The following is a 27,151-nucleotide window of genomic DNA, read 5'->3' as shown; positions in this document are numbered from 1 at the left end:
CCCTTTGAGACTCTGTTTCTGTGACAGATACTTGTGCTTCCAACGCCAAGCTGTGGATTTACGACATGTGGTCTTAGAGTGAAAACAATGACTGTTTGCAGAGGCAGCCCAGAGTTCACTGGCTGAAGCCCTGCTTTGAAAAACCTGCCTCTTTCTTCTCAACCTTGCGGCCAGTGGCTATTTTGAGGTGGTTTTCACAGAGCTATAAATTGTAGGATACCAGTAGACCCCCTTTTTTCCCACAGAGGTTCAAAGGGGACTCCCCAGGTTGCATATCAAAGGGGCATTTCCAAAGGAGGCCCTTAGCAGAGCCGGCTTGTGAATGGAAGGCTTAGAGATTTGGAAGAAGCAAGAGTGAAGTTAACAGCTTACGGTTTCAATAATAAAAAAAAGGAGCAGGTACCCCAATTGCTCTCAGAGGGGACTCATTCAATGCCATTGTCATGCAAACGCCATTCAAAGAGATGGAGTGGCAGGAAAGCAGTCCTTGGTGCATTGTGTGTTTTTTAGTTGTGTGTAGGGGGGGAGGAGGAAGAAGGTTGCTATTGCTTTTAAAAACTGGAGCAAAACAAGTCCTCCCTTTCTCCCCCCCCCCCCCAGAAGTCCTGTACAGGCCACGTTGCCCAGTTGTTTGTATTTAAATAACATTTATCTGAGCTTGCGACAAACCACACCAGCACTACCATCCGTCTCATCTCAGACATACCATCTCATCCATCAAGAAGGCAAAATAAATAAATAAATCTGCATTATTTTTAAATGAGACCAAAATTATTTATTTTATTTTGCTTCATTTATACCTTGTCCTTCTGCTCAATAGGGGAAAAAAAAGAGACTTACATTCTCTCCTCCATTTTATTCTTATTTATTATTTATTTCTTTATTAAATTTATGTGTTCTCCTGCAACATAGCTTATTTGTTTCATTTATAATATTTTTATGCTGCCCTTCCAGCATCCACAAAGCAGTCAGGTCACATTGAGAGTGTGTGACTGTCACAACACCTCTTCCACGGAAGATTCTGATCTGACCCTCTAACCACTACCCTATACTACCGTATGATGATAATGGGCATGCGGCCTGGGCTAGACTACTCAGAGTTGGGGGCCAAAGACTGGCATCAAAGCAAGACACTACTCCCCACAAAATGGATGCTTCTTAGAGAGTTTTGAGATCCATCTTGCGATCAAACCTGGAATGAAAGAGAGTTGACCACTGAACTTTTCTCCTGGCCCTAACCTGTGCCTAGCTAGACCAGGGCTCTGCAACCTGGGGCTCTCCAGATGTTCATGGACTACAATTCCCATCAGCCCCTGCCAGAATGCAGATCCCTGAGCGAGACAAGCTAATCCACATTGTACCACCCTTAGGTGATCAGCAGCCCCATCCAAAAAAAGCCTCCCTGCCACCAGAAAGCCCCCATTGGGCTCAATGGACTTGTATGCCACATTTTTGGTGGCACAAGTCAGAAGCCTCGGCTGCTGGTGCAACTGGGGCAATGACCGGGAGGAAGCCGGTCTGGTAGATCTTGTTCCTAACCTAAAGTCGACTCATCTCCCAGCCACGCCCCTGGATTGCCCCTGCTATGCCGACAGGGGTGCAGGAATGCTGGCATGGCATCCAATGTCATGTCCCACCATGGGAAGACCATAGTGGCCACCCACCCCTTTGCCGAGGAAAGTACTTTGAGGAGGGCAAATCTGCCGAGGGGGGGACCCCATGCCACTCCCACCGGCAGATTTGTGCCCCCCCTTTGGATGGGGTTGTTAATCAGCACTCCTGGTAGACCATCACTTATCCTATTTGTACTGATCCAAGCAACGGATCAATATTCAAGAGTATAGCCCAGCCAGTCTCTTGAGTCCTGATGACTAATGAAGCATCTCCTATGTTTCTGTTTGAACCCCAGAAAAGCAATTAATGTTTATTCTGTAGCTTTCCTGCCAGCTTACATCATACTACCTCATACCACTGGGTCCATTGTGGGCATAAATATTGGTTCTTTGGCCATTCGTAGTGTGTGGCTGCTCTAGATCAGGGGTCTTCAAACTATGGCCCTCCAGATGTGCATAGACTACAATTCCCATGAGCCCTACCTCTTGGCCATGCTGGCAGGGGCTGATGGGAATTATAGTCCATGAACATCTGGAGGGCCATAGTTTGAAGACCCCTGCTCTAGATTCATGTGTACCCTCCCCCCCCTTGCATGGGGGCTCTTCCTTTTGCTCCTGGAAACACTGGTCACTTTCCTCTTCAGTGCTGCCTTTCCTGGACATCCCTTCAAGACTGGTAACTATCACCCATTCCTGAAACTCTGAACAGCTTCCTACCTTTTCTTTTAGTCAGCTCTTGTATGCTTTGTGTGGGTTTGTTTGTTGCTTAAAATATATTTCTTGGGATTTCTTTTCCCCATTCTTTAATAAAACCATATTCTAATTATACAATTGCCTGCTCATTTGGGAGTTTTTACCCAGGATGATCCTGGTATACATAGGTTATCGATCCCAGCTATCACTGTTCGTTTTCTGCCTCCATCTAATTCTCCCAAGTAAACTGGAGACTGCCTACTTATAGTAACGTCTCTGGACCTTGGTAAAATTTGCACATTCTATCTTTCCCTTTCCTGATGTCTACATTGCTTCTAAGGCTGATTTTTCACAGATAGCCAAGTCAAGTCAAAGAACCTTTATTGGCATGGTAACAAGGACGTAGGAAAGGGGGGTTCTCGGGTTCAACCCCCCCCATTACATATCTGAAACTCCGCCTACTGTTTGCAGGTTTTTTTGTATTTTGAGTGTTTTTCTGGTTTATGGCCTGCAGGAGGTGCAGTTTTTAGGCTAGCAGCACCAAACCTGCAGGGATGTTTTGGGAGACTCTCCTAACGCTACTACCCAAGTTTGGTGAGGTTTGATTCAGGGGGTCCAAAGTTATGGACTCCCAAAGGGGGTACCCCATCCCCCATTGTTTCCAATGGAAGCTAATAGAAGATGGGGCTACACTTTGAGGGTTCATAACTTTGGACCCCCTGAACCAAACTTCACCAAACCAGGGTGGTGTCATCAGGAGATTCTCTTACTGATACCACCCAGGTTTTGTAAAGTTTTCTGCAGGGAATCCAAAATTATGGACTCCCAAAGGGGTGGCCCATCCCCCATTGTTTCCAAAGGGAGCTAATAGAAGAGGGGGCTACACCTTTGAGGGTCCATAACTTTGGACCCCCTGAACCAAACTTCACCAAACCTGGGTGGTGTCATCAGGAGAGTCTCCTAAAGATAGCCTGAAAGTTTGGTGCTGTTAGCTTAACAATTGCACCCCTGACAGCAGGCACACCCCAAATTTCCCCAGATTCTCCTTTTAAATCCACCCCCTTCGGCATGGATTTAAAGGGAGAATCTAAGGTCCCCAGTTTAAACATTGAAATGATGCTGTTTCAGGGTGAGGGATAATCCACCCCAAAACAGCATCACTTTTAATGTTGTTTTAACTGGGGACACCACATTCTCCCTTTAAGGTGGATTTAAAAGGAGAATTTGGGCTCTCCAGTTTAAACACCATTGCAAGTGATGCTGTTTGAAAATGGATTCCAGCATCACAGTGGCCGTCCATTGAGGGGGGGGGGGGACTCAGATTTTGCACCGGGCTCCATTTTCCCAAGCTACACGTCTGCTCAGAGGGGAGGGCAGAAGGGGCTGCCGGCTGGGAACCCAGGTGATGGAGAGGGTGGGGCAGGGGAGTCTGCCATCCCCGTCCTTGGACAAATGCTTTTATGAGAACTAAGGCCAGGGGCGGGGCTTGGGGAGGTGTGGCCATGCCCCCAGGGGCGGGTAGGGGCATGGCCCTGCCCCCAACCCCCCCCATAAAAAATCTATACCAACGTCCCTGCGTAGTGATAATACAATGTTGTGTACATAGGGTTAATTCAACTGAATAAGGAAAGAATATATGAATAAATGAATTTTAAAACATTAAAAAGAGGAGAAAAAAGGGGAAGGAAGGTATCCTTCCAATTTTGTTCCTGCAGCTCTGGCTTATGTACAAGTCACGAGATTTGGCAACTGCATCATTTACATCACGGCTGGTATCAAACAAAACGTTCCAGTTTCTCAACCATGGGAGATGGTGGCGTGGTACTGGAATGGAACATATTCTCAAATTCCATTTTGGTGTTTTTAATAAGGTAAGGCACACAACTTTTAATTTCCTTTTTAAAAAGGTTCTAGGGTTGGCTTGCCAGTTGCCCCACATATATGCACTGCTGAATTTGCCTTATCATTAAAATCTGCAAAGCCAGTCTATGACTTTGTAGGACCCCAACCTTAGCTCTGGAGGGTCTTTTCAGAGATATTCTAACTATAAATCAATCCATTTGCAAAACCCTAGGAATTGGTACTGATTTAATTTTTCATGCAAGTCAGCTGCAGGGAAGGTGTGATCCCCTCTCCCCCCAAGCAATCACTGTTTCAAACTTCGACTTTTGGAGACGCAAACATACATCATTCCTTGCAGGTTATCTCATCCCAAAGGCTGTTGATGTTTCGGATGGGTACAGAGTATGCAGGTCTGAGTCAAGCCAGCCACCAGGCAGCAAGTGAGTAACAATTTCCACAGCAGTCGTAAACACTGACTCAGCACTCAGTCATCACCTTTCCACTTTACAAATGAGACCTTGGCCCAAACCTGCCCCGGCATTGGGATCATTCAGAAACAATTTTGCAAGGCACGGAAAAGATGGGAATTGCATGCTTACAGCCTTTCCCGAACACAACTGACTGCAAGGAAGGTGCTCAGGTTGGGAATCGTTCATCACTCTTTGGTGTCAGTAGAAATTCAGCTTGATCTCCTCGCTTATTATTCCCACCACTCTCTAAGGCAGTGGTGTAACACCAACAGGAAAGGGGGGGTGACACCCCAGGTGCACACCAGTGCAGGGGTGTGCAGGGGCATTCCGGGGCATGGCGGGAGTGGGCGGCGCTGCGGCAGGGACACAGGGCACACGCGTGCCCAAGGCACAGTTCCCCTCACTCTGCCCCTGCTCTGAGGCCTTTGTTCAATCCCTCTGTCTTTTCACAGTGGAGTGGGGGTGGGGGAACGGTATCCCTAGTTGCAACTCCACTTACTTCCTTGGCTTCCTAGAAGAGCCGGGAACATGATAACCTGGCTTGCATTTATACTTGCAAAAGGACCCCACTTTGTGCTTCCCTTCATGGCAACGAGTGGTCTGGAGATCTGCATTGGGAACCAGCGGAGGAGCTCGGCACATCAGTTCACAAAGGGCCTCTGGGAAGGACCACAGCCCATCCTCTATGCATGTCAAGTTGTTGTTGCTTCCTGTGAAGGACAGATAGTGTTATTAATTATGGCAGATGGTTATGAGAAATTTGATGCACTGGAGGCCATGTCACTTTATATCACCAAACTAGGCACTAGTTTCATTTTGTATCTTTTTAAATTTATATCCTGCTTTCCTTCCTAGTGGGGACCCAAAGCAGATTACCACACTGTTTCCCCTTCCTCCATTCTTCTCTCACAACAGCCCTGTGAAGTAGGTTGGGTTGAAAACATGTGACAGGCCCAAGGACACCCAGCAAGCTTCCATGGAAAGAAGGGGGATCTGGAAAGTTATCCCCAATCTTTGTTTGTCACTCGGAGCACTGTGCAGCATTGGCTGCAAGTCAGGCAATCAAGACTTGAACTGTTTGCCCTCACTGAAAGATGAGGTCAAGTTGTCATCTACATGGTCAATCAATGTCTGAGTTATGCCACAAGTTGGAAAGCTCCTCCATACAAAAGATCACCTGGGATTCTCTTTTTTCATTGGCTGGAGAAGTGTTCAGACATGGAGTACAGCTGTCTCCTGTAGTCTGAGAAGGCACAATTCAGACAGAACTTGATCGCTGGGTCATACTCAGTGTGTTCTGAATCAGAAATACTGCAAGCCTCTTAATTAATACGCTCTGTTGTGTTTACTTACCAATGATATGTCACTTCCACTTGAGTTTTGTCTGCACAACGAATGCAGAACTTACAATTCATGAAGGGATATTTCAAGTATTATTATTCAACTGCTATTTATACTGCATCTTCTTCAGACTACCAAATTTGATGGTGTGGTTCAACAAACAAGATCAACTAATTTAGAACCCCAGCATGGTGTAGTGCAGGGGTCTGCAACCTGCAGCTCTCCATATGTTCATGGACTACAAATCCCACCAGCCCCTGCCAGCATGGCCAATTGGGATTCGTAGTCCATGAACATCTGGAGAGCTGCAGGTTGCAGACCCCTGGTGCAGTGGTTAAGAGCAGTGGACTCTATCTGGAGAACAGGGTTTTGATTCCCCACTCTTCCACATGGACGACAGACTTAATCTGGGATCCAGGTTTGTTTCCGCACTGCTACATTCCTGCTGGGGGACCTGGGGCTAGTCACGGTTCTCTCAGAACTCTCTCAGCCCCACCTACCTCACAAGGTATTTGTTGTGGGGAGGGGAAAGACAGGAATTTGCAAGCTGTTGTGAGACTCCTTACTGTTGAGAAAAGCAGGGTATAAATCCAAAGTCATTTTCTTCAAAGTCTGGGGAGAATTTTGTAATTATCTGCACTGGGAAAGATTCTATGAAGAGCCATGATACCCGAAGAGCCAAACAGGGTTATTGTCACAGATGCTGTCATAGGGAGCAGACTATCTTCATCTGTAGCATCATCATCACCTTCTTCATTAGGTGTTTTACCTAAGTGAAACTGTGCAGCATAAGAAACCAACAGTGTGAATGAAAGGAAAGGAGGAATGGGTGATATGCAAAAACCATGCCATGATTTAAAAAAAAAAACCAAAGAAAAAGGATCTCTAGCAAGCCTTTCTGATCCCTTCATCTTTCCTGACCACTGTGAGCTGTTGAGATATTTTTGTGCAGTTAAAAAAACTCCTTCGCTCCTGAGGCCGGCTGCTTTGTTTTCTCTTGCCTGACTCACACAGCGTCTTTGCGGTCCAGCACCGATGATCTCATAGTTGCTATGGCAGGGTGATGAACTGTGACATTAAAAAACAGTGGCCTGTATGACATCAATAATTGAAGTAGTATTGAGTCATCCAGTCTCCCATCTCAAGAAGCTCGCTGGCTAAGTCTTATTAGTCATTGGTGATGATTCGGCATCCAGAACTACTCTTAACCCAATTTGCTTTGATAACTACTGTCCAGGAGTTGGAGTCGTGCCGAAGCTGTGAGAAGCATAGGCCTTAAGCTATTTTAGAAGGTGGAAGGAGCAAACTTTCCCTGTGCTGAAAGTATAGTTTATATTCTAGTGCAGTGATTCTCAACCAGGGTTCTGTGATACCCTGAGGTGCTGTGAGCATGTCCCAGGGGTACTGCAGCAACGCTACTGGCCCCCTTCACTTTTGCGGTGTCTCCTGGCAGCACCAGTAAGAATAGGGACCTGGCCCACGGGGAAGGGAATGCCGCAAGGTCAGCAGCCACTTCCCACACACCCCCACCCCTTGTGCTTCCCTTCACCCTGGGAGGGGAAGGTGGGGGAAGGATGGCAGGGGTACCGTGAGATATGAAGAGTGAGGTCAAGGGTACCATGACGTTGTAAAGGTTGGAAAACACTGCTCTAGTGAAATTATGTCAATTCTCAGTTTTTCCCTTTTCGGTTCTGAGATTCGTTGGTTCATCTATTTGTACTGATTTTATTTTTCACATTGTAGTAGCCTGTCGTTCAACTAAGAAGTGTAATTTAGTAGTATTGCAGGCTCACACCAACTGTGAAGGGTAGGCTAGGTCATAGTAGAGCCATTAGTTCTGTGCCATCCAGTGCCATAGGCATGGTAGAGCAAGAAGGTGTACCACCCTACCTGGGACGTGGCTTTGCCCCACCTATGAATTAATTTGAGACATGAAAGCTACCATGAAAATATTCAAAATCTGATACAAGAAAAAGAGAATTGTGCCAGTGGCGGTTGCCCTGAAAAAATGGTTCTGCTCCAAGTTGCATCCACATGACCCTCCTAATACTGCCTTCTTTCGGTTAAAATTCAAGATATCTCAACATCACTCTCAAGCCTTACCATGCTTTAGTGATCCCGAAGACCCCTCTTTAGCTCCTGCTGCTTGGTGATTAAAATGTACGGGGCCATTCAAGGGTTAATGTATTAGTTACCTTAGAAAGGAGTTCACAATAAGCACATAAAAGCTTCCCAACTTGAGTGAAAAACAACTGCTCTGTTCAACTTCATATACAGTTCTGAGGCTGCAAATTCAGACTAAAATAGACATTGGACTGGATGGTTGTACCTCTGAGCATGATGTAGTGGTTAAGAGAAGTAGACTCTAATCTGGAAAACTGGGTTTGATTCCCCACTCCTCCACATGAGCAACTGACTCTAATCTGTTGCACTGGGTTTCTTTCCCCATGCTTACACATGTACCTTGGGTGGCCTTGGGCTTACACATGTACCATGGGTGGCCTTGGACTAGTCACAGTTTTCTCAAAACCCTCTCAGCTTCACCTACCTCACAAGGTGCTTGTTGTGGGGAGAGGAAGGGAAGGAGTTTGTAAGTTTGTAAGTTGTAAGTTTGTAAGTTTGTAAGTTTGCCTGTGAGGTTTGTAAGTTTGTAAGTTGCTTTGAGACTCCTTACAGCTGAACAAAGTGGAGCATAAATTCAAACCCCTCCTTTTGTAAAGTTGTGTTTTGATGGAGAAGGCTTCCTCTGCTAGTTGAAAGTGGGACAGAGTTGTAGAATTTAACTTAGCAGAAGGCAGTGGGAAAATCCCACTAATTGAGATCTGGGCTCAACAAGACCTTTTAGTGTACCCTCATAACATGACAGCCCCACCATAGGAAGATAGGCTGGCTATGGCCTCAAAGTCAGCCAGAAAGCTTCATAGCAGTACAGGATTTTGACTCTAGGCTTCCTACATCCAAACGCCACTGGCTGTAGCAGACCAGCTACCTGGGCTCTGATTTCCAAGCACATTCTCAAGAACTTCCCAGTCACCAGAACCATTTTGGAACGGCCATTTCCAGTGGTGGGATCCACAAATTTTAGTAACAGGTTTCCATGGTGGTGGGATTCAAACTGTGGCGTAGCGCCAATGGGGCTGGGCGGGGCATGACGGGGGCGTGGCCGGGCATTCCAGGGGCATTCCTGGGCGGGGCTGTGGCAAGGACGCAGCTGCTGTGCCGGTCCTTGGGTGGGAAACAAATGTACCATGCACGTCGGTGCACCTCCTGCTAGACTGCTTCAAGTTCTGCGTGCTACTGCTGAGAGGAGGGGCGTAACTAAGGCAAAAATCATGTGGCAAAATCACCAATTAGTAACCCCCTCTCGGCACACACAAATAATTAGTAACCTACTCTCGGGAACCTGTGAGAACCTGCTGGATCCCACCTCTGGCCATTTCCTATTTGCTTTTTACCTTTCAGCACAGCTGGAGGTTTGCACGTAAAGGAGCACTGCTTGCCAAAGGTGGTTCCCTCGCTGCAGTTGAAGGCTGCTGGGTAGACATGGTACTGGTCAGGGATGCCGCAGTCAATGGGCTCACAGGCAACCTGCTTGTTCCACTTTCCATCGACACACGTCATGGTGATGCTGGACTCCAGCTAAAGGGAGGAAGACAAATGCATTAAGAGCCAGATCAGACACGGTGGGGTGGATCCAATTCTCCAAGCCTGAAACTCTGGACCTCTGGCAGCTCTCATCTTAATTTATCAGTGTGTTAAACTGAGCCATGGCCAAACATCAACGGAATTGACACAGGGAAAGACGAGCCATAATATGCACTTGAAACATTGAGCGATCAACCTTTAGGATGAAGACGATCACGGATGTCACAGTGGATATTTTCCAGTAACTTGACTAATGGACATACAATTTAACAAATGCCACGGTGGTGATCTCCTCAGCCTTCTTCTCGTTATTTCTTTACGAATTAGAATTAGATTTTTTCAACCTCGTTGTTTTCATTCCCCAAGTCCATATTTTGATTTTGCATCTCCCTTGGGTGAATCAGAAGAAGATGAGCTTGGATTTATACCCCACCTTTCTCTCCTGTAAAGAGACTTAAGGCAGCTCAGAACCCCTTTTCTCTCCCTAGAACAGGCACCATGTGAGGTGGGGGGGGAGGGAGGCTGAGAGAGTTCTGAGAGAACTGTGACTGGCCCAAGGTAACCCAGAAGGCTTTATATGTAGGAGCAGAGAAGCGATTCCAGTCCACCAGATAAGAATCCGCCGTTCATATGGAGGAGTTGGGAATCAAACCCGGTTCTCCAGATTAGAATCCACTGCTCTTAACCACCACACCATGCTGGCTCTCGGTCAAATATATGACTTTTCACATTCAAGCCATTTTCTGATTGCCTGTGGCAAAAGCTTCCAGCCAAACTGTACACATTTCTCAACACTACTTCCACATTAATAAATTATCATTAGACATAATATATACATGCTGCATGTAAAAACCGTTCTGTGAGAGAGAGAGAGAGAGAGAGAGAGAGAGAGAGAGAGCAATGCTAAGGAATCTATAAAACTGACAGCCAACAGCAGAGAATCAAAAAAATCACTGATAAAAACATAAATACTTGTGCAAAAATGGTTTATATTTTAGTAAATATAAATATGGTAAACGGTACAGGTCGTCAGTCCCTTGTGCACACAACAGATCATTACTGACAAATGGGGTGATGTCATGCCATAATATTTACCAGGTAGACTATTTTTACACTTTGCCAACCTCGAAAGGATAAAAGGCTGAGTTAATCTTGAGCCAGCTACCTGAAACTAACTTCTGCCGGGATAGAACTCTTTGAGAGTTTGAACTGCAGTATTGCCGCTTACCATTCTACACCATGGGCTCAGGTGAAGGGAAAAGGGTCAAAAGCCCAGTGAGACATCAAGTCATGGCAAATCACGAGAAGTGGAGGTTCCTTATTTTGTTTCTTTCGACACTTGTTTGTATTTTGTCAAATTTCCCCTGCTTGTTGTTTTTTATAAATCCATTTGCACTGCACACAATTTTTATATGTCATCTAAACAGAAGTCATATCCATTCATAATGCACTTAATTTCTAAAACATGCATTTAGTTTACAATGCCAAACAACACTGGAAAAATGTATAGATTTTGCTGGGGAAACTTCATTGCAAGGAAGCAGAAAATTGGGGCAAAAAAATAGAACGATGAGTTTACAGAGAAGTGGAATCGAAACAGGGATGCTGCAGTTGGAAATGCAGGGATGAGAGATTTGAAAGAATCCCAAGCTGCAACTCACTGTATGCCAGTTTCTCTCTCTCTCTCTCTCTCTCTCTCTCTCTCTCTCTCTCTCTCTCTCTCACACACACACACACACACACACACACACACACCCTACCACCATAGGCCATACCTACCACCAGGCTGATAGACCGGCTGCCGGACTGTGCCTCTGGGAGATATCTGATTCAGGGGGGCTGGCAGAAGCGGAGCCCTGCTCTGCCAAGCATTGATGTGAGCTTATGAAAGCAGGGGAAATTTTTCTAGCACACATCAAAGAGAGCTGGAATCCCCGTTTGCCAAGACATTCTAATGGCTTCAGCAGGTTCAGATCTGTCTGCCTTTGATATATAGCTGCTATTGGATGGGGAAAAGAAGCTCTCTGGTGCATCCCCTGCCCAGGGAAGGAAAGTGGACACCAGTTCTCTCCATCTCCCGCACATTTTGCCACACCAGCCCACCGACCTGAACAGGGAATTTTCTCTGTAAGCAACTGAACTGAAGTGGGGCAGGAGTATTCTACTCTGTTCCTGGGGAGGCGGGCCTCCTTTTCCCCCTTTGCCAAACTGGCTACAATTAAGTTTAAAAGACAGGTGGGTGGGAGGAGAAGAAGAAGAGCTTGGATTTATATCTTGCTTTTCTCAGTTGTAAGGGGTATTAAAGCAGCTTATAGACCCTTTCCCTTCCTCTCACCACAGCAGAATTCCTACTAAATATTTAATCTAGATGCAACCAAGTTTGAAAAGAATCGGCAACTTTTCATCCAGGTTCCAACATCCTCACTGAAGCATGTTTCTAGTGAAGACTTCTAGCCCTGCCCCTTGGGGGTGCCTGCTTTCAGGGGTGCAACTGTTAAGCTAGCAGCACCAAAATTTCTGAGTATCTTTCGGAGCCCCTCCAAATGATACTACCCATGTTTGCTGAAGTTTGGTTCATGGGGTCCAAAGTTATGGACCCTCAAATGTGTAGCCCACATCTCCTATTAGTTCCCATTGGAGTGTTTGTTTTCCAAAAAGGTGTATATACAAGCAGGTCCAGGAAAATCCCATGAGGTGGGTGGGTGAGTGGGAGGAGCACCAGAAACAGGACTGATCTGTGTTCTGTGGTTCGGCTGTGAGGAGATCTCAAGGGAACCTGGATATTTCGGGTGACTATCCCAGGATTAATCACCAGTGAGGAATTCACGCACAATAGACACCTGTTAAGGTAGATGGAGCTGAGAGAGTTTTGAGAGAACTGTGACCAGCCCAAGGTCACCCAGCAGGCTTCATGTGTAGGAGTGGGGAAACAAACCCGGTTCTCCAGACTGGAGTTTGCTGCTCATGTGGAGGACTGGGGAATCAAACCTGGTTTTCCAGAGTCCACTGCTCTTCACCACTACACTGCACAAGCAGCAGACAGAAAGTTACAGGTAAGAACGTTTTTGTTTTGTTTTCAGACCAAGTTTGAAGCAACAGTTTTAGGCCTTTAACTCTCACATAACATCCCTCCCCAAAACATAGATGCTGAGAAATCTGCTACTGAAGTCCACTCAGGAACCATGAGAAGAGACAGTGGAAGTGACCTTCATCCATGTGTGAGATTCAGAGACGTCTTGTCCAGTTCTAGAAGAAAAATTCCCCTATGTGCCTATGGCATGGGACACCTCTTCTGCAACGGCACTGGAATCTATAAATGGTAGGGATATACCGTCTCTAAGGCTCATTTCGCACATGCAGAATAATGCACTTCCAAACTGCTTTCAGTGCTCTTTGAAGCTGTGCGGAATGGCAAAATCCACTTGCAAACAGTTGTGAAAGTGGCTTGAAAATGAATTATTTTGCGGGTACGGAAGGGGCCTATGATAGCCTTCCTCTAAGACAGCCTATAAGGCAGAAGAGGAAATGACTTGTCTAAACAACACCTACAGTTTCAATCTTCTTTTACTCAATTATTATTATTATTTTTAGAAAGCAAAAATCGGTTGGGTGGGTGAATAAATTTATTTATTTATTTATTTATTTATTTACTTACTTACTTACTTACTTACTTACTTACTTACTTACTTACTTACTTATTTAAATTTATAGACCGCCCAATCCCCAAGGGGCTCTGAATGAATGAATGAATGAAAAAGTCCTAGTTAAACAAGAAGTCTAAAACTCGAAGGGGTATTTTGGGAATCAGTCTTCTCAGACCTACAGGTTTTGTAAAAGCTTGCTAGGAATATCTGGGCACATAAATGGTTTCAAATGGTATTGGTAACAGGGGCTGCGATTGGTTGAGCAGAGTTCTCCTGTGAGCCCTGCCAGGGATCAGCAAAATCCCCCTTGCTCACTTCTGAACGTGCTCATTTTGTGCCTGAACTTTCCTAGAAAGTTCTCCGGCAACATGGAACAAATGCAGGGGCAAGTTGGACCGTCTAGCTCAGTACTGTCAACTCTGACTGGCAGCAACTTTGCAGAGTGTCAGGCAGATAAACTTTTTCACCAGTCATAGATGTGGGTGCAACATTAGAAGCTAAAATGACCAGAACACAGCCACACAGCCCAGAAAACCCACAACGGCTGGTTGATTCTGGTTGAAGCTTTCAACAGTACATTTTTCCACCTGTACTTGGAAACACCTAAAAGAAGGACTAACATTTCATTAGGTGGATCTAGGAGATTGCAAAGAGTGCCAGAAGTGGAGGGCCCCCCCAACTCAGTCCTGTTATCACCCCACTTGTCTGTCCCAAGGGGCAATCCACAATTATCCTTCTCCTTCCTTCCTTCCCTCTGTCTGGGTAGTGGGCAGCACAGGGAAGAGCTGGTAGAGATGGGTCATGTGCAGTGGCATAGCACCAATGGGACAGGGGGGCATGATGCCCCGGGCGCGCACCTGTGTGGGGACGTGAATGAGGCGTTCCGGGGCATTCTGGGGTAGGTGGAGCCAAGTGAGGGTATGGCAGGAGCGTGGGGCGCACATGTGCCCCAGGTGCAATTCCCCCTCGCTCTGCCCCTGCTTATGTGTGCGTGTGTGAATTGCAATCAAGTCTCTTTCAACCCTATGAAGGCCATCCCCATCCACGGGATGGGGCTGAAAGGAGCCATAAGTAGCGGTGTGGCTTGTGTCAGCAAGTTTGCTCTTCCCAGGGAACATACCCCCGTGGAGGGGGAAGATGCACCAGCAGCCACACTTCCCACAGCCCTGCAGCCACCGAACCTGGATGTTCGGGCTGTGGTGGAGCTGTGTTGGCGTCCTGCTTGGATGGCAGCATGGAGTGAGGGGGGGACGAAACTTTCTCGGGGGTGGAGTCAACCCAGTTCCCTCCCAGGGTTTCGGGTGAGTTGCAAGGCACATCAACCCTCAGACATACACCTGCCTTTCGGCAGTATATGTCCCATCAGCTGTACGGGACTTCTCAGGGGTGGAAAAAGAAGAAGAAGAAGAAGAAGAAGAAGAAGAAGAAGAAGAAGAAGAAGAAGAAGAAGAAGAAGAAGAAGAAGAAGAAGAAGAAGAAGGAGGAGGAGGAGGAGGAGGAGGAGGAGGAGGAGAAGGAGGAGGAGGAGGAGGAGGAGGAGGAGTTTGGATTTATATCCCCCCTTTCTCTCCTGTAGGAGACTCAAAGGGGCTTACAATCTCCTTGCCCTTGCTCTCTCACAACAAACACCCTGTGAGGTGGGTGAGGCTGAGAGAGCTCCGAAAAGCTGTGACTAGCCCACGGTCACCCAGCTGGCTTGTGTGGGAGTGTACAGGCTAATCTGAATTCCCCAGATAAGCCTCCACAGCTCAGGCGGCAGAGCTGGGAATCAAACCCGGTTCCTCCAGATTAGATACACGAGCTCTTAACCTCTTACGCCACTGCAGCTCCCTGCTCCCTGCACTGCCAAAAAGCCTTTTTGAAGGAGGCAGGGTGGTGCTGTATCGGCTTCGTAGCCCGCCACCTTCGAGTTTGGATGGGGCTGTTAATGTCCTCCGAAATGTCCTATCATTCATTAACTGCCTTGCTCAGGTTTTGCAAGAGGAGGGCTCGGGCTTCCTTGATTGAGACAACCTTTCCCATCTTGGGTCTTCCTCTTTTCCTGCTGTATTTAACTTTCCCTAGCCTGATTGTCTTTCCCAGTGACTCTTTATCTTCTCATAATATGACCAAAACACCAAAAATCCTTGAGCCAGGCCTGGCTAGGAGTGATATTGGGGTCTTTTGCTTACATGGCTCACATTCTAAGCCACCTCTTCTAGCCCTGTTATTACAGGAGCGCAGAGAAAATCAAGTTCCACGGAAATCGATGGGCTAGTTGGCGGAACTTCCGCCAGATCCCTTGAATAATGGGGTTACAACGCAACATTCCCAAAGCAGGAAAAGTCTCCTTTTCTAGCCGGCTCTTAAGGCACACAAACCCAGTTTTGTGCTCGTGAATTTCCCTCTCCTCAAGAGGCCCGCCGCCTGTTCTCGAGTCAGTGCACCTTCCTCTGTGAGCTGCCCACCGCAGTGCCTCTAATTGAACCCACATGAGGCAGGCCTTTTCTCTTCCTGGCATGATTGATGAAACCTTTACAGAGCATTAAAGAGCTGTCAGGTTTTAAATAGCACCTCCCGACCACAGTGGCAGTAGCAAAGAGAGAAAGAGATGACACCCAGCCACCAGCCGAGCGGCAGCTTTTGAGTAAAGGAGTAGGGGGGGGGACGGAGGGGGAGAGGCCCGCGGGGGGAGAACAGAGGAAGGAGTGTTGGGGGGGGGGGTCAATGAACGAAAGGGAAAGGGAGAAAGAAGCAGAGGAGGTATTAGTTCCAATAGATTACGGTTGCGTGTGGGGGGTGTTATTTATTAGCCAGTGGCAAGGCTCTCAGCAGCGCATGGGAAACAGTCTAAAAGACTCGATAGCCATTACGGTGAGTTTTGTATCTGGGAGAAAAGCAGCAACGATGCCAAATGTTTTAATCCTTCTGCTTTCCACCCTCCAGCTCCAAGTTTCTGTTTTATGAAAATCAAACCCATAATAGGTTTTTATTTTCAAGACATTTTCCTTGCGCCACATTCCCCACCTCCAAAAAAAAGTGTATATATATTTGTAATATTGTATCCGGATTGATAAATCCGAATCGCAGTGAATTATGCACAGAAAGTTACGCACAGAAATTATGGACAGAAAGGAATGCGCAGTGAATTATGAACAGAAAGGAAGCACTTTATACGTGCAAATGATGCATACATTGTGTACATAAGCTATACAACACAGACATACACACACACACCGCCCAGTGCAAATGAAACAGTGAAAAGCAGAGGACTGAAAGAAACGGAAAGTGAAAACACTGGCTACTTTCAAGAGAAAAGAGAAAGATATTATAAGGTGTGTTGAAACTGATTGGATTGCACGTTCTATTTCTGGAGAACACTTAAAATGTATGTCTGACTTTACTTCGTGAGTGACCCATGGGAGTCACAGAATTGATGGCAAACCACACTACCAGAATGTTGGCAAACTTTCCACCTGACACCTGAAATCCAGACTGCCCATTCCTCCCTGCTCCATCATTCACTTAGGCCCCTTCTGCACACGCAAAATAATGCGTTTTCAAACCCCTTTCACAACTGTTTGCAAGTGGATTTTGCCATTCCGCACAGCTTCAAAGAGCACTGAAACAGTTTGAAAGTGCATTATTCTGCATATGTGGAATGAGCCGTACTTTCTTTAGCTGCAACATTAAATCCATTATATACCATTCTTCAGTATTTTTCTATACAACCCATGCTATTAATTTGCACCTTTGTTTACTCTGACACCCTGATTCACCGGTGGACAAATAATTCTGAAAATATGCACATTTTACATTTATTTATTTATTTATTTATTTATACTTTAGGCTTCTATACCGCCCCGTCCCCGAAGGGGATGAAAAATCCATTGCGAGGGAATAGGAAGCGGGGAGATAACGAACTGAGAATGTGATTGCTACAAGGGAGAAGTCAAATCAGAATGGGGATTTTGAGGATATAGGGATGCGAAATGCAAAATCACTCCGATTTAAGATTGGGGGTGTTTTTGCAAAGCTATTATTGCACACTTTCACACTGGTAATATGAAAGGGGGAATGCAGAGAAATGGAAAGATTTGAAAGTTGCACCAAATTGCTTATGATCCAGTTCTGAAAATAATTTTTAAAAGCCTTCAAGTTAACAGAGAGTCTAGGGCAGGGGTCTGCAACCTGCGGCTCTCCAGATGTTCATGGACTACAAATCCCATCAGCCTCTGCCAGCATGGCCAATAGGGTGAATGAAACTCAGGAAAACAAAGGAATGGAAATCACATTCACCAAGGGCATCCTGAATTTGTACACAAATTCTGAAGATGGACGAGCAATAGTAGAAAAACAGGCACAGCAAATCTTGACTGGATTGTGGGGATAAGGCAAGGACAACTCAACTCCACAGGTAGGATCAAGAAACCAGAAATCAAAGTTTGATTGAGGTGTGCCAATTGTTCAGCCACCAGCATCCCATGTGACAGGTCCGCTTGCAAAAATGGCTCCAGCCAATCAGTCGTGAACAGATTTCTCAGAGCCAATGAAAAAGTTTCTGATGATGCAGGTTGAAGAATTCAGGATGGGTTCTACAGACAGAGTCATTGCCCTGGAACCTGAACAGTTGTGTGTGTGATGAACAACCTGTGGCCATTTTACACATTAAACCATCAGAGTGCTCACAGTTCAGTGGCAGAGAACATACTATAAAGCTCCTCCAGTTCCTCACATTTCTGGGTAGAGGGACTCAGATAACAAGTGCTGGGGAAGAACTTCCTCTGCTTGAAACCCTGGACAGCAACTGCCAGTTAAAGCTGGCAACACTGATTTGGAACAAAGCTACAACATATGCAAGTAGGGTTGTGGCTTTTTGCCGTACAGGGATGCCCATCTCCAGGTGGGGTCTGGAAATACCCTAGAATTATAATTTATCTCCAGACTACCAGACTACAGGTTTCATTTCCTCTAGAGAAAATGGCTGGTTTGGCGAGCGGACCCTACCACATCATATGCTGCTGAAGTTCCTCATATCCCCACTTTCCACGGTTCCCCAGCACTGCCCTCAAATCGACAAGAATTTCTGAACCCAGGGTCGGTAATCCCACCCAAAAAGCAAATGTTTTACATAAAGAAGGTCTGAGATTCAGTCCTTGGCATCTCCACTAAACGGTTCTGGAGAGCAGCAGCCAATCAGAACAAACAATGCTGGGCTGGACAACTCAACTGTCTGACTTTGACCAAAGCAGCTTCATATTTGTGGGGGTTGCAGCTCAGAGGTAACGCTGATGCGTTGCAAGCATAAAGTCCTACTTTCAAACCCTGGCAGCTTCAGCTAAGAGACCTGAGGCAAGGGCAAAAGACCTTTATCCAAGGGGCTGGAGAGCTCCCCTATGGATCACCTTCCTTATGAGGAGAGGCTGCAGCGTTTGGGGCTCTTCAGTTTGGAGAGGAGACGTCTGAGGGGGGAGATGATTGAAGTCTATAAAATTATGCAAGGGGTAGAAAAAGTTCAATAGAGAATATTTTCTCTCTTTCTCACAATACTAGTACCAGGGGGCACACATTGAAAATGCTGGGGGGAAGAATGAGGACTAATAAAAGGAAACACTTCTTCACGCATCGTGTGATTGGTGTTTGGAATATGCTGCCACAGGAGGTGGTGATGGCCACTAACCTGGATAGCTTTAAAAAGGGCTTGGACAGATTTATGGAGGAGAAGTCCATCTATGGCTACCAATCTTGATCCTCCTTGATCTCAGATTGCAAATGCCTTAGCAGACCAGGTGCTCAGGAGCAGCAGCAGCAGCAGCAGGCCATTGCTTTCACCTCCTGCACGTGAGCTCCCAAAGGCACCTGGTGGGCCACTGCGAGTAGTAGAGTGCTGGACTAGATGGACTCTGGTCTGATCCAGCAGGCTAGTTCTTATGTTCTTATAGGAAACGACACCCAGCCAGGCGGCCTGACAGTATACCTTGGTAAACAGCACATGTCCAAGGTCCTAAAGCTCAGTGGAGGGGATTAAATAAGTACCAGTTTGCTCTGCAAGCAGGGTTCCCTGATCAAAACCAGCCACGGCAACTGGCTCTGATTTCCACCTCCCCGCCCCAAAGGAACTCCTTGCCATTGAAACGATAAGGTGACTTGGTCAAATGTGCCATTTTATTTGGTCCGTGGATTCTTCCACTCTCGACTGTGGAAGGCCCATTCCAAATGCTTCCTTGCTCAGCATTGGAGAATTTGTTTTCTATTCTGCAGAAAGGTTCAGCTGCCAAGAGGGTTCTGGTACTGGTGCCAATTAGTGCGAGTGAAGGTGGGGTGGGATAAGGGGAGGAAGAGGCCCTGCTTGCAGGGTCTCTGTTGGTTTGGCCGTCAAATCAAAACGGCTGACTCATCTACCCCTCCCCCAAATGCCTCTCCTGGCTAATATTATGACGGAGCTGAGAATATTTACAAAACACAGATAGACCTCTGAGCATAGCCCACCTCCCGCAACCTCCCTCTTGATTAATGTTCCTTCCTAGCCCCCAGATGTGCAGATGTACCTTGCAGCCCTTCCTTCCGTAAAGACGGCGGGACTCTCTTGCTTAAACCTTGGGTTTGTCTTCTGCACAAAGAGCCAGTGATGTCCAGCGGACAGAGAGGAGTAAACAAGTGGGGGGAGGCCCGGGGGGGGGGGGGAGAGGAGAGTGGCTGCCAGCTCTGTCCTGGAAGGGACAAGAGGAAGCCAGTCAGGGATGGGGCCATGTCAGGGTAAGATCTGTCACAAAGGACGTCCAGATGGTGCCTTTACTCTAGATGGAGACTAGAACGCCGCCTCTTATTTATTTATTTATTTTAAAAAATTGAAGACAAACCACTAGAGACTGAAACGGAGCTAACACCCTATATAGGCCAACCTCTGCCCCACATGACAAGCTGCCATGCCTCACCCTCACCAGCTAGTCTAGGAAAAGAGGGTGTTGTGAGCAGAGGGCAAGAAAAGGGAGGAGAAGAAAGGAGGAGTCAAAGACTCCTCTAAAATATCAGATGGAGATCTCTGCACAGCCCCTAGGCTAATATTGTGGCTCCAGAACCCTTTTCTTGTGTTCTGAGCTTTCACAGGGGCAGAGTTAGAGGATTCAGCCAATGTTGCTGGCCCCTCAGATCTGGACCTGTTAAGACCTGGTTGCTGACAAGGGGCTAAGAGTGTCAGTTCTCCGGCAGATGCGGTGGGGGTATCTTTCCAGGAGAAGCTTTCAACAGGCTGATGTTTAATTGCTTAAATGAAAGGCTATAGATATAAGAAGCCATTGGAAGATCTAGTCAGCATCCTATAGGGATCAACCAGTACCCTGGATCCCAGCAGGGACATCAGGACCTCCGATGCTGTTCCACACCCCACCCCCCGTCCCCACAATTACCACAGAATATGGGCACATTCTACTTAGCCATCATGGCTAACAGGGCCTGATGTACTCCTCCTCCAGGAATCGGTCCACTCCCTCTTTTAAAACCATCTTAAACAAGTAGCCATGGTTACATCTTGAGGCAATGAGTTCCATCAGTTAATTATTCTCTCTGTTGTTTAGATCTGTTGGGAGGTTTTTTTAAAAAAATCTTTATTTTATTGTGGCTAAAATTTTTGAGATTTTTCAATACTGTTTTTGCTGCTGGAAGTTTGAGCATGCAGTGAATGAAATATTTCAAGTAAACACAAGACACACATTCTTGGGGAAGTGGAGTCTCTCCTCACCCATGCCTGGTTTAAAGGTCCAGTGCTGCTTGTCGCTAAAGACTGGAACACAGACACAGCAGAACACACAAAGTTGGCTCATACTGAATCAGTCCATCGATTCATCAAGATCGGTATTGTCTATTCAAACTGGCAGTGCCTCTCTGAAGTCTTAGGCACAGGTCTTTCAAATCACCCACTACCTCAGAGCCAACGTAATATAGTGGTTAAGAGCAGGTGGATTCGAATCTGGAGAACTGGGTTTGATTCCCCACTTTTCCACCTGAGTGGCGGAGGCTTATCTGGTGAACCAAATATGTTTCCACACTCATACATTCCTGCTGGGTGACCTCAGGCTAGTCACAGTTCTTTGGAACTCTGAGCCCCACCTACCTCACAAGATGTCTGTTGTGGGGAGAGGAAGGGAAAGGTAAGCCACCTTGAGTCTCCTCCTCCTCCTCCTCTTCCTCCTCCTCCTTCTTGTAAATGCCCAGGATTGAACTTGGGATCTTCTGCATGACAAGCCGATGTTCTACCACTGAGCTACAGTCATGCTGAGGTTCACATTTTTAACACGTACCCAGGGGACTGTGTCTCCCAATTTAACCCCCAAAGTGTGTAATATCTGACTGGAAATAACTTGCTGGTGGTCCCTAATCCAAAAGGCATCTGTCCTTCACCAGAGCCAGAACATTTTTAGTTCTGACTCCAGCCTGGTGAAACACCCTGTAAATTGAGACCTGGGCCCTGCAGGATTTGACTCAGCTCTGCAGGGCCTGTAAGATGGAGATATTCCATTGGGTTAGGGTTAGGGTTAGGCAGTGATGGTTAGATCTTGGTTGAGGCAGTGATGGTTAGATCTTGGTTGAGGCAGTGATGGTTAGATCTTGGTTGAGACAGTGATGGTTAGATCTTGGTTGAGGCAGTGATGGGTAGATCTTTGCTGGCCTCCCTACCCCTACTTTTAACCTACCTTGGTTTCTATTATTTATGTCTACTTTACTAATTTGTTTGGCTTTTGGGGTTGATTTTTACCCCCTTTGTTCCTCCCCTTTATTGGTTACCTGATCGGTGACATAAATTAGAACTGAAATTGGAACTTTGCAACCCTGATTGCTGGCCGCTTTGGGAATGGACAGACTAAGAAAACAGGGCGTTGACGCTTTAAATAAATGAACACCAACAACATGCAGAAAGCCGTGCATTTAAGAAACAGTGCATTTACCCTTGACAAGGTCTTCTCCAAAGCATTCCTGCCCAAGTCATGGTCTCCCAACCAAGATCCAAACTGACTGCTGTAGGACTGTCAGCTTTAATAACACACCCCACTCATCTATTTTATAGTGGATGGTACATGGTAACAACAGACCTGGTGCTTCGAAAGGTCATCATCTCTCTGTATCTGGAGGACGTAGCCCATTTTGCAAGTGACGTTGCACTGGGCACCACTGTTGAGCCCCATGCTGGTGCAAGTCACCCTCGCGTTTTCGATCTCCAGTTCTTGGCAGTCAGTAGATTGGCAAGAATAATGGACGCAACTGTTGGGAAACAAATGGGAAAGTGCTGGATTAGCTCGTTGCAAATATTAATGGTGCATTAGCAATTTCAGGGAGAGACGAAGACGCATGAGGACCACATAGCAGCAGAAGTCACTTGCATGCTAAGCATCAAAAGAAGCATCAAAGGGTTTATCGTACACTACAAACATCTTTCAGTTTGATACCTCTTGTGGCTTGCCTGAAAGAACCTTGGGAAATTCAGTCTGGCGAGGCTGTTGAGACTTCTGTTAGAAGTCTAGCTTTCTGAACAGGACTAAATTTCCCAGGGTCCTTGTGGAACAGGGAATCATCCTTCAACCAATTGTGGCTGGCCCCATACAGTTCAGATATTGCACTTAAGAGAGACAAACTGATTGTTTTGTTTCCTTCAGACAGCCTAATGCAAAACTGCAGGCTTTCGGTGTCATTCTGCAATAAAGGTAAAGTAGGCAAGGTTCCCTGGGCCTACGATCTTTTTAGCTATGATAGCTAGGTGTCCAGATGCAGCATACCTCTGAACACCAGGTCTCTCTACCCCTACTTGTATTCCAGGGTCATCTGCTTGGCCATTATAAGGGAAACATGATGCTGAACAAGATGGACCATTGATCGCGCACACCCTGGCACAGTTCCCCCTTGCTCTGCCCCTGAATGGATCTGAATTAATCTGGATGTTTCCATTTGTACTATTTGGTCAATTCCCCGCACACAATTAGATGCGTGCTCATCACTTCAAATATCCAGGTTTCCTGCAGAACTCCCCACTACACTAGTGCCGAACGTGCATTCACCCCATTTCTGTCACACACTCAACACACACACACACACACCCCTCCGTACACGTCATTTTAGAACCTGAAAGAAAGTAGACCTTTTCGAAAAACGCGTGGTCAGTCTGGAGCAGCGGGGAAGTTGTGGGGATGAATCCAGATTCAAACTACCCGCCTTTGCGAATGAAGTGGAGCCTCCCATCCAATCCGGGCACAGTGGGTTGCGCACGATGTGCGCGCAGCCCTTTATTTTATTTTACGTAGCTAGAATCCACGTGGATATGTGGAGATGTGGGGCTGTTTAGAATGATTTTCTGCAACACAAAGGAATGCTACACCTCGTATCCACGTGGATACGAGGAGACAAAGCAGCACAGAAATGGGGAATTGCGTGAAGTTCTTCTGCGTGTGCTCGCACAGACGTGGATCCAAAGACCAAAAAATAAAAAAAATCCCGCCCCAGAACAACGCAGCAGCCAGCCAATCAGGAAGCCCCTGAGCGCGGCAGATCTGCAAACAGTGGGGAATTCAGCCTGGCTGTTGCATCGCCTGGAGCAGCGGTCGTTTGGCTGCAGTGGGGACCATGAAACCATACTGGAAAGGTCCAAATCAAACCAAACCGGCTTGTATCCACTGTCATTTTTCCAGTGGAAAATCGACCTTTGACTGCTCTCTTAGAGATGCCATCAACACCTCTATTTTTTATAATAGCACCATCCTTTAAAGATTTTTTGAGACCCATTACTAATACATAGCATTTATAACTTTCTTACTGACCAAAGAGGCATCTCTGCTTCAGTTTCCATCTGTGAACCCAGCTAAACTTCCAGTCAGCTCTACTGACCACTTTAGAGATGGTTGCTGCCAAGTAAACAAGTGCAAACACACTCATTCTCTGTTGGTCCCTTATGATCCTGGGAGGTACATACTTCTTCTCTTGTAACTGGGAAGGTTAAGTTATTGCAAGCATAAAAATGTCGGCAAATGAACATATTTGCTACTCATTACAAAGACATGACTCAGCCCTGCGTGTAAGCTGCTTCTGTCTTTCTTCCTTGTTTCCTAGTACAATTTCATCCCATCCTTCCTCAAAGATGCTCAGGGAAACATGCACGGCTTTCCCCTCCACGTGTCACCCTCCTAAATGAATCTCCACAGGAAATATTGAAGCAATCTGATCAGGAATTCACCTTGCATGAAAACAAGGGAGTTTGATTTAGTTAAACATGCTTGGTGAGTGTTTTGTGCCAAAGCTCTTGGCATCCATGACATTGCTTCAAAGAAGACTACAGTGATTTATTATTCCTCTCTCCACCAGGGGTTGGTTGGGCTAAAGGGTATTTCAGACATAAGATGAAATTATGGCTTAGTGCATCTTGAAAACACTTAGGGCTCAGACACTTCCTTTACCCCTTTGGAGGCAGCGCCTGCAGTTTAAAGCTAGACCTGGCCAGGCTGAGACCACAGCTGAATGTGGGGCTCAGCCTGGCCAAGCTCAGTGGCAAATTTGGGCCTGCCTCTGGACTCCACGTGGGTCTTGAAAGAAGCAGGCGGTGTGGGTTCAGTTCTGACTGCCGCCTGCCGGACTCATGTGGAGTCTGGATGCAGGTATATTTTTGGGTTTAATGGTCCAAATTTCTTTTAAAAACTCCCCAAAGAACAGATATACAGTATCAGCTGTTGTTGTTGTTGCTGTTGTTGGGGGAGGGGGGGTTAAACATTTCCAGGTCTAATAAACCAAAACCCTAAAAATATGTTTGTTCGTCCAGGAGCAGCAGTAGCGTAGGAGGTTAAGAGCTCGTGTATCTAATCTGGAGGAACCGGGTTTGATTCCCAGCTCTGTCACCTGAGCTGTGGAGGCTTATCTGGGGAATTCAGATTAGCCTATGCACTCCCACGCACGCCAGCTGGGTGACCTTAGGCTAGTCACAGCTTCTCAGAGCTCTCTCAGCCCCACCTACCTCACAGGGTGTTTGTTGTGAGGGGGGAAGGGCAAGGAGATTGTAAACCCCTTTGAGTCTCCTGCAGGAGAGAAAGGGGGGGTATAAATCCAAACTCCTCCTCCTCCTCCTCCTCCTCCTCCTCCTCCTCCTCCTCCTCTTCTTCTTCTTCTTCTTCTTCTTCTTCTTCTTCTTCTTCTTCGTTTAATTCCACCCCTACAGGCAAAACTGAGCCTCACCATTCATGGGGCATCTCTTCCCAGGATCACTCTGAATGGTGAAATCTTTGAAAATGAGGCAGGGTTCTCTGCTTCCTAGCAGCAAAACAACCCAGTTTCCTGCTAAATTTAATTACAATAATGTAAATACAGGCTAGTACCAGGTGATTGGGCAGCAGTGAAATCATGAACCACAAATCCATGCAGGGCGAGGATCTACTGCAGGTGGACCAGTGGTCTGGTTCCATATAACATTTTCCATATAACATAAAATAATGATGGTCTGATGCCATATAATAACAATGCCAAGGCTGAATTTCTTCCATGTAAAAAGCCAATATTCTAGACACATCTGCTCACGCGGCCCATCCTTTTTTTTCTTAATCCATCTTCATGACAAAGGTAAGTTTATTTATTGATTATCCCTCCCCACATTTCTCATGAACCATGTTTGAGTGAGATTCTGAAAGAGTCCGTTTAACAATGTCTGAGACTCGAATCGGCGAAAAAGAAAACAAAAAAAAGTGCCCAGTTCTGAAGACTGAAAAGAAGGGGGGTGGGGGGAGAAAGACAGGGAAGATCAATACCACAATTCGGGAGCAGATCTTAATGAATGCTGACATTACCATGGAGTGGGCTGCATTGTTATTCTATCGCACTTTCTGCTGTGCAAAGGGAATTGCAACTCACTTGCCTCTCATGTATCCTTGCAAAAGTCCTTAGGCTGAAAGATAGCAGCTTGCCCAAGGCCATGCTAGGGGCTTTCGCCCTCTCTCTGTGAACCTCTTTTAGAAGAACACACCGAGCTCATTTTAATGTCAGTTTGGATGAAAGGTGGATTTACATTCACATTTCAAATATGATGCATTTCTCCTAGTCACTTGTGAACGGATGTACTCTTTCTCAAATTTACTGTAGGAGCATATCTAAGCACCAAGGGTACATTGGTCCGGTGAGCTGTTACCCACAGTTTGAGATATACAAATATGACTTTTTCATTATTATTTTTTATTGTCGACTACATTACGATTGTGAGTCTTTCAATTTTGACCATCTGGATTGCGAGTGTTCCCAATTTGTCTTCCCATTTTGTTACACCATTTATACTACATGCTACTTATATGCAATTAATGCAAAAAAAAGGGAAACATTCAGTACAGGCAAACAGAAAATGGTACAGTAATAAAGATTCACAGGTTTGAGTCTTACAAAAGATTTTTAAGCTGTACCAGCTCTGTACCTACAAAATATTGTTATGTTCACAGCATTTCACCCTCTGGAGAACAGGTGCAACCACTGCGAGTAGGCCTGGGAATCTTTGCAACGAGAAACGCATTGCATGTAAATGGGAAAAAAAGTACATCAGCTTGTGCAGTAGTGATAACATGAAATCCTGACAGTGAAACTAGTAGAGACTTTGTGCTTTTATGAAAATAGGGTCACACTTACCTATAACTGTGGCTCATCAAGTGGTCTTCATATTCAGGCTCATATGGGACCACTTGACCAGACAATCCGCAGACGTCGAGTCTAAATTCCTCTCTCTCTCTAGAAAGTTCAGACTACTCTCCCTTCCCACAAATGCCAGCCAGAGTTTTCCCTACAATGGAGATGAAAAGGCAGCACACACCCTCTGTCCTCTGGAACGATGGAGAAGGACTGGTCCAGCAGAGCATCCCAGAGTGGGGGAAAAGAAGAAGGATGTGTTCCTGCACAGAAGATCACTCAATGAACAGTTACA

General features: G+C 46.2%; 1 protein-coding gene across 1 annotated transcript in view; it reads right to left on the bottom strand.

Moving 5' to 3' along the window:
- The window catches only part of PAPPA (pappalysin 1), a 299,243-nt gene that overhangs the window by 72,514 nt on the left and 199,578 nt on the right, over positions 1–27,151 (bottom strand). Inside the window, exons 14-16 of the mRNA XM_048512627.1 lie at positions 22,314–22,482; positions 9,415–9,598; positions 5,118–5,328 (exon numbers count right to left, since the gene is read on the bottom strand). Coding sequence (XP_048368584.1) covers positions 5,118–5,328; positions 9,415–9,598; positions 22,314–22,482 — 564 coding nt within the window. The remainder of the gene's footprint in view (positions 1–5,117; positions 5,329–9,414; positions 9,599–22,313; positions 22,483–27,151) is intronic.

Source organism: Sphaerodactylus townsendi, linkage group LG12 (assembly GCF_021028975.2).
Source record: "Sphaerodactylus townsendi isolate TG3544 linkage group LG12, MPM_Stown_v2.3, whole genome shotgun sequence".
Classification (NCBI taxonomy): Eukaryota; Metazoa; Chordata; class Lepidosauria; order Squamata; family Sphaerodactylidae; genus Sphaerodactylus; species Sphaerodactylus townsendi.
Note: the sequence above shows the minus strand (reverse complement) of the source record. Positions and strands in the feature narration are given on the sequence as shown.